Consider the following 13,728-nt stretch of genomic DNA (forward strand, 5'->3'; position numbering starts at 1 on the left):
TTTCCAATGGATGATTTTCACGATCTAACAAATTCTCTTTATTTCTGGAGGTATCAGTATCGTCAACTCTCTCAATGCTAGCATTGCTTTTAATTCTTAATTCCTTAGTCTAAAAAAATTGACAATATTATGCCATTTCCTACCCTAGGAAAGAAATCTCTAAGATCCCCCTTGAGTTCGATTCTCCAGACAACTGTACATTAGTTAATGTATAATACACTCAGTTAAACTGATGCTACTCAACAAGTCATGACTCATGGCCAAAAATAACTGTTATTTCCCACTACTACACAGAAGGGAGGAGGTGGCTAGAATCAAATAGGGATTCTTAAAGGCTGGGAAATTCTGTTCTGTCTGGCTTTGTAAATAGTTTGTGACAACTGGTATCTGTGTAAACGGATTTGATGGTCCCCTGGGGGGGTCAATACTGTTTACAGAGCTGTTTCTTCAGAGTGGTTGAGCTAGAATTGTCTCTAGGGATCCCTACCAGGGTTACTCAGAATAGCAACATGCCAGCTACCTGAGAGCTCAGGGACAGAAAAGAAAAAAGGCAATAGAAATATTGTAAGCAAGTATATTCAAAGAAATGGATATCTTGCACCTTCAGATGCAGTTGCTACTTAGGAAAATTTATACCTGACATGAACCATAAAGGAGGCAATCTGCTAATGTGCTCTCTGATGCTTGCTCACATAATTGGTCCCACTGCTTTAAACAATTTTTTTGGAGAGGACAGATGATTACTTATACTATAGCATGTAATTTTATAAATTTAAAAAGAACAAAAATCTCATGATTATTGCTTCTTTCTTCTGTATATTGTCCATTACCACCATATGTAACAACATCAAAATGACATGACACTTTTTTTTTTGCTACTAAATAAGACTGTAAAATTGATGTAATGATGTAATTACTATGGTAGCCCCATATTTTAAACAAAAGATGTTGTCTTTTTTCAATGGTTAAGGATTTCTCTAAGGGAACATTAGTTTCAACATAATCAGAACAAAAGTATCAGTTAGTGGCTCCAAATAACTTCTACCAATCCCTTAAGCAAGTTACATGTAGGTTATCTGTGTGTGTGTGTGTGTGTGTGTGCAAATACTATTTATTTCCTTTACTAAATAATGCTCTTTCCTTTTTTATGCAGAGAAGGGTTAGTTTTCCACACAGATGCATACAAGTGCTTTCCCGCTCCCCGCCAAACATAAAAGAAAAAGACATCAGAAAATCGGGCCATATCAAAGTGGTCTCACCTACTATGAGTGTGTACAAGAGAAAAGGTTAGACCTTCCAAGTAGAACACTGGTGTATTTAGATCTTCCAAGCAAAACCACAGTGCATGAGCTAAAGACAAACGGCAGGGTTTAAATTCTGGCTCCACCACATGGCTGTATGACCTTTAGCAAATTACTTCCCTACCAATAAAAGTATATAATAACAGCACCTATCTCAAAAGGTTGTTATAAGGATTAAATTATTTAAATTATATAATCTCTTGGAAAAGTGTCAGCAGAGAGTACACACTCAATAAATGTTAGCTATTATTATCTGCAAAATTCTGCTTGGCTAAAAGCAAAAGTCTTTTTTTTTAAGCAAAAGATTTTTAAATTAAAATACAAAAAGAATAAATAAAATATAATTTAAAATTTCTTATTAAAATATCCAAAGACATGGATATAAAAATAAATACAATGCTAGCTCATTCGATGAGAAATATACAATATAAAGAGAAAATATTTAATGAGGTTAAAACTTATAGTTAACACATACTGATTTAACAAAGCACATATCAGATTATAAAACTAATAAGTTACAGAAGTAATAGGACTTTGAAATTTAGAAATCCTGACACTAGGAAAAGATCCTGAAAGAAAACTCATTGTACAGAAAGAAAATTCAACAGTATATTTCTGTAGATTCAATCCCATAGCAAGAAAATAAGAAATTTTGGATGCCTGGATGGCTCAGTGGGTTAAAGCCCCTGCCTTCAGCTCAGGTCATGGTCTCAGGGTTATGGGATCGAGCCCTGCATCAGACTCTCTGCTCAGCAGGGAGCCTGCTTCCTCCTCTCTCTCTGCCTGCTTCTCTGCCTACTTGTGATCTTTGTCTGTCAAATAAATGAATAAAATCCTTAAAAAAAATAGTGGGTTAAACATACATTTTAAAAAAATGAGAAATTTAAATAGCCTGTTTCTGCAACACAACTTAAGCATTCACTATATTGGCACAATATTAGATATAATCAGGACTATAGCTAATAGTGCACAGGCAGTTATCCTTCAGAAATTCTAACTTGGGAGTCACAAGAAATTAGATAACTTCTGGATCTCTCTGGCTTAAAAAAATGCAAATCTGGGGGCGCCTGGGTGGCTCAGTGGGTTAAGCCGCTGCCTTCAGCTCAGGTCATGATCTCGGGGTCCTGGGATCGAGCCCCGCATCGGGCTCCTTGCTCAGCGGGGAGCCTGCTTCTCTCTCTCTCTCTGCCTCTGCCTGCTTGTGATCTCTGTCTCTCTCTCTCTCTCACTCTCTCTCTGTCAAATAAATAAATAAAACCTTTAAAAAAAAAATGCAAATCTGTCAAACTGTATATTCTCTCAGGTTTTAATATAATTTGGCTTGAGCAGCAATAAGAAGTAAAAGGAAGTATAACTTTCATTTTTCATTGGTCTACATAAACACTGCCCACATTTCAAGTGCTCATAGCCACACACAGCCAGTGGCTACCATGTTGGAAAGCACAGATACAAAGTCTTATGTAGTTCTATTAAGGGTGTAATATATATAATGAGAAGTCAAAAACATATCAGGGGCAGAGGCAGAATATAGCTATCAGATTTTGAAGTAAGAGTTTACAAAGGTTTATAAAGTCGGAAAATCACGACGCCTGCCAATATCACATAATTTATTCATTTGCACATGAAGGTTCAACATTCAAAATGAGCTACATCTTTTATATTCCTATATGTGGTTACATATTTAGAATAAATATCAAAAAGAATTGGTGAGGTTGAGGTTATTTCATCTTTGATTAAGACAACTGATGACTTAGTGTGTCATATTTCAAATTATCCACTGGCTAGCCTGAAAATTATTTTACTGGAATTTTGTTATTTGTTTTATTATGAAAAGGTTATTTTAAGTGGTGATACTATACCAAATTTTAAAAAGTGTTTGTTTTATCAAGTCCAAATAGTCAAAAGCACATCAAAATTCACTCTATTGGGGAAGAGATCAGATTTCTGTGTAAGAACTAAATTCTATTACAATGTTTCAGATTCTAAATTTTAACATCCTTCACTGTATGAAAACCATGAACACAGTATAATAGTGTAATCTCCTAAAGCTTAGGCTACCTAATTAACTTATGAACATATCACATAAATTAAAGCTCTGTAAACTTGTACCATCTTATTGAAACCACTGCAAATACTCTAGGTTGAAATAATTGTGAAAACTGTCCTAAAATTTTATTAATTAACACAAGTGGTCTTTATCCCTTTCTTGCCTCAATGATATGAATTATTTTGCTACCTACTATACATTTCTAACCCTTTCGGTCTTTCTAAATTTGGTTATAAGAATAATTTATATAAAGCAATAAAAAATAACAACAAACTAGCTTAAGTCTTAAATTTCCACATCTGCAAGTAAAATAGGTTTCATAATTACCTAGTTTTTGTTTGTTAAGTATGAACACATACCTACTGTCCATAAATTCAACAATTTCATAAAACACTTACGGATGCTAACTTTTCCAATAACCAAAACAGATTTTCTTCACTTGTGCCTTTCATTTTATTTAAGAGCATTTTTAGACTTGAAAAACAAAACAGAAGAATCACCCGTCAGACACTAAGTGGAAATCACTGAAACACAATGTTAGTTCTAATGGATGGATGATTGTGTTTGGTCTTTTGAAACTTTGAAGTATAGGTAAGTCTTGATCACACAAATTAATAAATCCTAAAGCTGGAGTTAACAATAACCATTACACCCAAATTCTGCAGCTTAGCCCAGCCAATTTTTCAAAAGGTCAGGTTGTGAACTGGAGAAGATCAGGGAGGTCCACCGCATAGCTTTGTTGCCAGGCATCTCTCGTCTGGATTGTTGCAGGCATTTATTAGTATTCGTCAGCAGACTCAACAGAGCAAACAAGAAATTCAAGCACGAATAATAAAATGAAATGCTGCTATATAACCCTTTGTCATTCAGCAAATATGGGACTTTTTAGCTACATTGTTCCTAAACCTGGGTTACTACTTTAATTTTTCTCCACAGTGCTGACTGAATGAGTATGCATGTGTGTTAAATGCAGAGCTCCCCTAACAACTGCAGGACTGCCATTTAATCTGTTGGTAGATGGACCATTTCCTGTGGGAACCCTAGCTATGATTTCCAGATCCACCAAATAAATCTCAGATTAAGATTCCAAATGAAACCTGCCTTTGGCAGATAAAAAATGTCAAGATGGATATAAACAGTAAAATTATAAATTATCTAGGTGTTGCATGACAAACCAATGTTCAATTTTTTTTGTTGACATGTGCCCAGATATCAAAACTATATGAGACATTCATCAAATGTCACACTTTCATAATATTGGAGGCATCATTAAAACTGTTTGACTAAGGACCTCAAAGTGTTTAAGCAGTAGCTCAAAAGTATATTTGTGCAAAGTAGAAGAATAAATTTACATATCAGCAGCAGCTCATAAGGGATGGGTAAATATTCTGTTTATCTCTCATTGTAATTCAGGTTACTTTAAATACAAGGTTTTAGGAAATCATTATACTCTATATGGCATCATTACATAACTTTCTATGCAAATGATGTGTATTTTATTCATATTTACCATTTGTTTCTCCAGGAAAACAAAACAAAACAAAACAAAACCCAAAAGCATTAAAGGAAAAGGTAGTGGACTCCCATTTCATCAGTCAACCATGACTGCTGTAGTAGTGCCCTGGTAGTCAGTTATACTATAGTGTCATCAGCCCCATACCAGAGTTAACATTCATAACTTTAAAAAGAAAAAAAAAAAAAGGCATTAAATATCTAAGGCAAAAAAAAAAGCTCAAGTAAAAAAAAAAATTATATTTTCATTTCAAATGACTTAAGGAAGAAGAGATTTCAAAAAAAAAAAAAAAAACTAATAAAAGACCAATACAGAACATCTTAGAGAGCAAATAGCCTATTAAAAATGCAGAGGAAGTCTCTATTGCATTCTCAGGAGATCAAGTATTGGCTTTTTAATGAAAATTTTTGTTTTATCTTTGGTCTTCTTACCTGGACTAATGCAGCCTTGTCCTGGTCTATACTCTATACTGGTTGACTACAATATATGGACACTGAAGATTTCTAAAAGGAAACAGATTTGCTAAAACGAAATCATTACTTAACTTTACACACTTAAAGACAATTGTGTAAAAGGCTTCAGTGACTCCAAATTTGCAACATTTGATTTTTAAACAAAAATTCAAAAATATCTAATCCACTTAAAATAGGAATTCTTTCCATAAATTCATTAATCTGTGGAAAGAATCCAGAATACTCTATACTCCATACTCCAAATGCTTATACACAAGCCTGAATCCTTAAAGATTATGTGTTTGTTCTATCTTTCCTACCATATTTCCCCTAATACATATTGTTGGTTCAAGAAAACTAATGCTTAATAAAACCTATCTATCCTAATCTGATCAATATTAATCTGAAAATTTTGAATGGGGGGAGAAATAAAAAAGATATTAAAGAAAGAAATCAGGTGTATCTTGCTTAATTTTTATTTATTTATTTATTTGTTTATTTATTTATGTTTACTACTTGTAGCAAGAATTACTATCAAACTCTACTCATTAGGCCAGAGACCCTTGTGGAATTAGCGAAAGACGGGACAGTAGGTAGCACACTACCTATATTTCCCAGTTCATCGGCCAACCAGAGGCCTCAACTCTAAGCTCTAATAATGTGCATGTGCTCAATTTTTATTATATTTCTATACTAAAATCGCTCAAAATCCAAAAACATTACTATGTTTTGGCATATGTCAAATTATCCTAGGTACAGCCAGTGAAACGACATTAAAAAAGAGAATTTAATTTTAATTTTAAAAATGCTTAATTAGCAAAAACTAATATACTCTGTATCTATTTAACAAGTATAATTATATAATAATATATAATTCAATATGAAATGATCACTTTTAATTTTTCACCCATTAGCAGCATCCTGATTGTAAAGTACCAGAAAGTTTCCATATGTGAAGACTAGACTCTCAAAAATGAAAAATGAAAGTCAAACAGGATTTTTTAAAAATAATTACTTTTAATTTACATCTTATTAGCACAGTTTTACTCTTTGTCAAAGAATTATTGAATTTACCCCAAAGCTACAAATTAGAATATTTTTAATTAGTAATTTAGACTATGAAATTTCAAAATTTTGTGGCCTGATTTGTTGTTTGCTTTTCATATTCTCTGAGAAAAAACAAAAACACAAAAGGCAAAAACGCAAAGAAAACCTGCATCTGAAACTACTCCCCAAAAGATAATAATGGCCCATATGGTAGGTTGTTCTGAATTACACACACACACACACACACACACACATACACACACACACAGTTGGAGTATTTAGTGATCCCCCCCCCAATTTTTTATTCAATTACCAGATTTATTGATAACCAAAACTAGTGAATAAATGTAGTCACATCAGTGTTACTCTATAAAAAGCCAGTCAACCTGGACCCACTGTGTAAATGGCTATAATTTCAGTCTATACACCAATGTGTATTGATTCAGATCTCCAAAATCAACAAAATGCCAATGTACACCCAGGACTTTATAATGATCACACTATAGGTGAAAAATACAGCCACTAGGAAGACCACAATGGTTATCTTAAATACGATAAGCTAAAATCTTAATTTCTAAAAAAAAAACAATTAAAGATTCAGTAACATTGTATTAAGATACGTGTTGTAACTGTGTGTTCCAAAAAGTCCTTTAGCATGAAAGGGCCGTAACCAGAAATCAATGAGGATTTTTATCAAAGACCTCAGAATCTTAAAGATGGAGAATTTAAAACAAAGCAAAAAACTTTTGAAAAATTCAGGTAATTTTTTCTATTTCAAAAAAAATTCATATTTTCATGTCCACAAATAAATCTGATAGTACTTATACATAAAAGTAGAGTTGGATTTCCTTAAATCAAAGAAATAGTTACAAGTTGTACAAAGAAAGGATCATACCAATAGTACAGAAATAATGGGGGAGAATTAAACTTATTAAAAAAAAAGAAATTTACCACTTGTGCTTAATCTTAATAATTATCATTTTTAAAAATGAAGGACCAAAGGTGTAATGAGAATTCCACATGAAGAGTATTGCCTGAACTGATTTAAAACACTTGAATAAAAACAAAACAAAAGATGAGACTTCCACCATCCCACAAACTTTTTCCCTTATTCAGAATTTATAGGTAGGTTCAAATGTAGTAAATGTTCCACTACAGTGGGGATGTTGATGGTGGGAAAGGTTGTCTGTGTGTGTGTGTGTTGGGGGATAGAGGGATAAGGAGTAGGGGGTATAGTGGGAACTCTGCATTTTCTTCTCAATTTTGTTGCGAACCTAAAACTCCTCTACAAAATAAAGTCTATTTAAAAACTGCAAAAAAATAAAGGAAAAAATACAACTTAGGGCATAAATTCACAAACGTGAATAATTCATATCATAAACAGCGAATCTCAAAATACCGTACGTAACCTTCTAACCAGTTAGAAAACTTAAGTTGCTCTTGTAAACGTTTTTTTTTATTCCGTTTTACAACGGAGGCCAATACTAGTTAATGGAATCATTCATATCAAACTTAAAAATAAAGACACAAAGAATCGCATTTATTTAAATAAAGTTATTTAAAATAAGAGAAAAAAAAATTTTTTATGGAAGAGTAGAGCCTCAATCATTCTTTTAAGAGTAGCCTTAGCATTTCCTCTGTAAATGAATCAGTCCTTGTTGACCAGCTGTCAGTTGTCCTAAAGCCACTCTTCCAAAATATTCTAGATGGTCATGTGTGAGAAGCTACCACACTCTACTACCTTAGGTCCTACAGAGTTAAGTAATAAATTTAATCAGACCAAGAACACCTTCTTTTTTAACCCTTCTATGGCATACGGAAAATAAAAAATGCATTCTTAAATTCACACTTGCCAAAAGGAAACGGAAGGTACGTTGTGTGGTGCCACTATCTGAAGATTTTTATTGCAATTTGGATTTCAACAGAAACAAAATTAGACTCAACCCTAAATGAAGATTATTGATTTTATATTCTATTCTAACAAACATAAACATACCAATACAAGCTATGCTACTTTGAAAAATCAAGTTTCTATTGTGGACATCGTATTTGAAAAGAATATTTTTATAAAACTAATAATAACTATTTCAAATACCATTGTTTCTGTTTCTTAATAGTTCTGAAATTTTTTAATAGACCTACCTTTGACAGCTGGGTAGAATAACAATGAAAACAATTACCACCATTTATTTAGGTCCTGTTAAGTATGTTATCAATCTTTTTTTTTTAAGCATTTGTAAAAAACCATCACCATCACACTGGTGAAAATAATCATTCTGGTACGTGAAATACAGATTAGATAAATTCATCTTTTTCAGGTGTTGTAGTAGCGCTTTTACATACATAATCCCTAATCTCCAAAATAGTCCTAAAGAAATCATCTCCCTATTCCATACACAGGAAAACTCGGGCTTAAAATTATGAAATTTTTGCTCAAGTCCAGGAGGTAGCAAGTGGAAGATCAAAAACCTGAAACCCAGCTCTGTCTAGCTCCAAAATTTGTGTTCCTTCTACTTTAACATTTTATCGAAATTATTAAATACACTAGTTCTCCATAAAATTTACCTTCTGCTATGAAACAAACAAAAACATGTAATACTTTTTAAGGAAAATATGCCATTACTGAATAGAAAGCCAATTATTAAATATAATTCAAGTTCTGTAATTTAACAAGGAATGATTATCTAGATTTTAAAAACTGAGTTTCAAATAGTGTCTAATCATATTGCCTAGGAATCTCATTTTTTTTTACCAGCTACTTTGCTGGTAGAAATGGATGGCCATTCTATGCAACTCACCATTTTCTTCTTCTCTGCTTTAAAAAGAAAGTTTATGAAAATGATGTGAGATTCTATACTCATATTTAAGTCACAATGATCAGACATTTAAAATCATGCTAGATGTTCTTCTATAGTATTTCTAAAGATATCTCCCTTTATAAAATACTTACAAATCCCGCAATAGTTTTAGTATAATTCAATTACAGAACAACAGATGGACAAAAGGTAAAAAAAATACGTACTTTGTGAAAAGACAGAAAGATAGATGAACCAATAATAAAAGAGGCTGATGGTGACACACAGGTTCCAAATGCCAAGCAAAAATAAACAGTATTGTGACTCAATAAGAAACTAACAAATCACTGACAAGTTACCTTTTGCTGGGTTTTACTTGTTTATTTTGCTTAGTAGAGAAACCATCAGAATCATGGATATAAAAGATAATTGTTAGCCTAATTCTAAAGTAAAGAGGACAGTTGCTTTTTACTTAAATTCAGTAAGTTAAGATTTTTAAAAATTTGCTGGCCTCCATATTGTAGTTTAACAGTATGAAAGGACTCGAAGCACTTCTAGCAATGGCTTTTTATCTCGTTTCAAATGACAAAGTTTCCACAACAATTTAGAATCATGTTGGCTTTGTAAGCTTAAAAGAAAATAGTTTAAAAACACATGATTCATATCTAAATTGAGATAACACATATAAGTAAAAATAACTATGCATAAACTACATATTAAATACAATTACCTAAAATAGTAAACCTAAAAATCATATTGAAGAAACTTGTAAAATTCAAAGGTTGTTGTCTGAAGCTTCTTCAAGCTATATGATTCTTACCATTTCTTGCCTTCATTTGGTAAGAAATATTTAAAATACAGTAGACTTAGTATTTAATTTGGGTAGGCACAGTAACCTTTTTTAACCTTTCTTAGGGAACACTGACCCCTAAAGGTTTTAAATTTAAATAAGTTTCACCATATTCTAAATTTAAATGGTGTCCGGATGTCATTTTTCCCTATATTATTATAGATACGTATACTTACGGCAGACAAGTTTGTTTATAAATATGTAAGCTATTTTCCATGGACTGTTGTGCACTCTAAATAAACAACTAAACCATGTGTCTGCTAATTGAATAAAAAACAACAAAATGTAATAAGAAATATCCAGAAATTTATCATACTATTCCAAAAAGTTACAGAGATTTCTGACTCTCGTGCCTTTTTTCTAACATAGTTAAGTAAATAAATAAGTAAATGCTTAAAAGGGTGCAACAACCAATCAAAAGAATCACATAACAACTCACTCTAGGGGGCAAACTTTACATACATCCTTTGATTTTAACATTCCATTTTTTTTTCTTCCTGAAAAAGCAGAAATAAGAAAAACCCTGACAAACAGAAAGTTTTCACAAAAGGGCAAGACATCATTTATTTCTTAAGAAACCAGAAGACGTTACCAATGCTCACTTGGCAACACATGCTGATTCACTCACGCATTGCTTCCAACAACACCAAACATCCTCCACCTGGACACGTTCTGTAGATGCCCTCACCCATTCTACCTACCAACCACAGCTTTATATTTTCTAAACTGTCAATACTGACAAAAACAGTAAACGGTTTCATCTGTTCACATTATATACCGCATCAACTGGCACGTCAAATATTTCAGCAATGTTTCTACAATAGAGCTAGGAAAAGAAGATCTACTGTAGCATTCCTTATAATAAAATGAATAAGGTAACATGAAGACATCGGTGTAATACAAGTTTTTAGTTGGCTCCATTTCTTTAAAAAAAAAAAAAGTAAAATAATATTAAATAAAATAACTAATTACCCAAGCAGACTATGAATACTAGTTTAAGAAACAGCTTTGAAGCAATCTGTGCTTTATGATAACTCCTGTGAATGTTAATGTCAAGGCAATGACCATGTTAGATTTTAAATATATCAATTATATCACAAAATTCAAAAGATATTACATTTACCTATTTAATTTTATTCCTCAGTAATGTTTCATTAATAGGCCTTTATATAAAGGAATGCCTTATCCCTATCTCTGATGTTAAAAAAAAAATGTAAAAATGCAAATTTTCTTAATGATGTTTCAGTCACATCTATTGTGGTCTATGCCTTCTGCAAACTATTTATGAATCTATGTCTTTAGCCCTAAAACCTTCCTTTCTGTAGGTGTCCTACAGCTTTAGCAGTTCCCTTCCTTAACTTCTTTCCTGGTTATTCTATACTTATGAGAAGTATTCCCTTCACAGTCTGTAGCTTTAGATATAGTAAAAATAATTCCTTTCGTTCCGTAGAGATCCTTTTGTCTATAATGTGAACAACATGACTTCCACAGCAATGTGACCTCTGAATAGGGAACATAAATAACAGGGGCATCATTATTTACTTCCTCTTTCCTTATTATTGTACATAAATTGAGTAAAACTGCTTTGAGCCCTTGAAAAGAAGAATGTTTCTTGTTTATCTGCATAAATGAATAAAAACAGCTACAAAAAATTAGTTCCCTGCTTCACACCAGCACAAACTTGAATATAAAGAAAACAGATGGAAATTAAGTGTCATAAAGCCCATTCACTAAAATCATAAACTTTGAATTAAATACCTATAACTACCTCACCCAGATATTACTTGTTATTACTTTGTACACAATTCAATCAGCTACCTGGATTCTAAAATCATAACAAACAGTCTAGAGAAAGCTTGTTAATGGTAGGTAGAAACTGCAAAAAAAAATTTTAAGTGTGGAAATCAAAAACAAGTGCAGAAATCAGAAAAAAATATACTCAGAAAGCAGAGCATCTTCCTATAATTCAAAGGAATATGTAACTATTAACATATATAATAAAATGGTAATAGAATAGTATCCCAAAATGGCCTTTAACCTTCTGAAAAAGGTAACGTGAGGTTGATATATGGTGGAAGAAGACCCCTGCTGGGAGAGGGGAATCAAAAAAGGGAGACATGTATGCAATGTTTCAGTAATAATCTAATTTTTTAATAGAAAATTAAGAGGAAATAAAAACAATGTACACAGAGCTTTAAGTCTTCAACTACATGCAACACTATATTCAGAATGATTTCGTTTCCTAGGGATTCCAGATTTGCCATATTTTACTATAAGAGATTTCAGTTAAAAAAACCTAACATTTAAAAAAAAAAAAACTAACATTTTTTAAACCTCTCTCTTTATGGCTCTCTGTATATTGCTCTTTAGGGAGACAGCTGTGCCTTACCAGCCTGCCCTGCTTACCTACGTGTGTGTCTGTCCATCTTCCGTCTGTCTGTCTATCTATCTATCATCTCTCTTTGCTTTTCAGACCATCTTTCAGTCTGTGTGTCTTTTAAATTGTGTTTCCATCTCTGGCTGTTCTCTCCCTTTGCCTGTGCATCTTCTGTCTCTCTTCTTGTCTGGGATTCTGTCTTCCTGTCTCTCTCTGTCTCTGTCTGGGAGGGTCTTTCTCTGTCCCCATCTGCACATCTCTGCATGTCTCTGTTGGCTCTACCTCAGGCCCCTTGAGTCCATCTCTCTTCGGGTGTCTCTTTCTGAGTGCATTTTTCAGTGCACACCTATCTCCACATGTCTCTGTATTTGAACGTGTCTTGCTCTGTTTCTCTGAGTGCAGCTGTCTTTCTCCACATGCATGTGTCTCTTTCTATCTGTGTGCACCTTCATCTTTCACTGTGTGTGTATGTGTGTTTTCCCTTGTCTCTCTCACTGTATGTCTCTCTTTCTACTGTGTTCTTTTACCCTGCTGTCTTCCTCTGTGCATCTCAGTGTGTGTATCCTTGTGTTTGTGCTTCCACATGTGTGTCTGTGCCTCCCTCTTTGACTTTTGTATCTCCCTCCCTGTGTCTATGTCTCTCTTTGTTTGTGTTTCTTTCTCTGAGTGTGGCCCTCTGTATGCATCTCCGTACCAGTCCTTCTCTCAGTCTCCTCTCTCCATCACTTTGTGTGTACGTGTGTTTCTTTCTCTCTCCCTGCATCTCTGTTTCCCTCTTTCTCTCTCAGTATCTCTTCCTCTGTGTGTTTCTCTTCCTCTGTGTGTTTCTCCTTCTCTGTGTGTTTTTCTTTGTGTCTCTTTTACAGTATGTGGGTCTCTTTGTATATGCCTCCTTCTTTGTGTGTGTGTGTGTGTGCGCGTGTGTGTGTGCGCGCGCGCACGCTTGTCTGCCTCCGTCTAATATATTGGTTAGAACAAACACACTTCATTCAGTGCCTTGAACTCGCACAACACCTGGGGTTTGGTATTAATACCTTAAAAGTCCTTACCTTTTGACCAGTCCTCCATTTGTACTTCTGTTCTTGTTTGCTCTGGCAATGTCTCTGGTTTTTGCTCCAAGATTTGAAGCTAAAATAAAGCCAACTCTAGATAAATAAACTTAAAACAATATATCAGAACACACCTAAACCTTACCTTTGTTTAACAGAGAATTTACAGGATAAATGGTTTTCTAAAACATTTATAATGGGACTATTAACTGTATATTTCAACAGGTGAAATTAAATCTTTTTTCTCAGAAAAAGGTTCTTTCTTTCACACTTACATTTTAGTAAATACAGTTCAGG

General features: G+C 33.3%; 1 protein-coding gene and 1 non-coding gene across 5 annotated transcripts in view; both read right to left on the reverse strand.

Annotated features, from left to right (window-relative positions):
* Positions 1–13,728, reverse strand: part of MIPOL1 (mirror-image polydactyly 1) — a 314,898-nt gene that overhangs the window by 247,347 nt on the left and 53,823 nt on the right. For all 4 annotated transcript variants that reach the window (XM_044231953.1, XM_044231952.1, XM_044231951.1 and 1 more), the window contains one exon: positions 13,432–13,510. In XM_044231953.1, coding sequence (XP_044087888.1) covers positions 13,432–13,450 — 19 coding nt within the window. In that variant the 5' untranslated portion in view covers positions 13,451–13,510. The remainder of the gene's footprint in view (positions 1–13,431; positions 13,511–13,728) is intronic.
* Positions 5,828–5,980, reverse strand: LOC122894938. Its single transcript, XR_006381927.1, has one exon. It is a non-coding gene; the product is annotated as a small nucleolar RNA SNORA62/SNORA6 family (small nucleolar RNA).

The sequence above is a fragment of the Neovison vison genome, chromosome 13, assembly GCF_020171115.1.
Source record: "Neovison vison isolate M4711 chromosome 13, ASM_NN_V1, whole genome shotgun sequence".
NCBI classification, from domain to species: Eukaryota; Metazoa; Chordata; class Mammalia; order Carnivora; family Mustelidae; genus Neogale; species Neogale vison.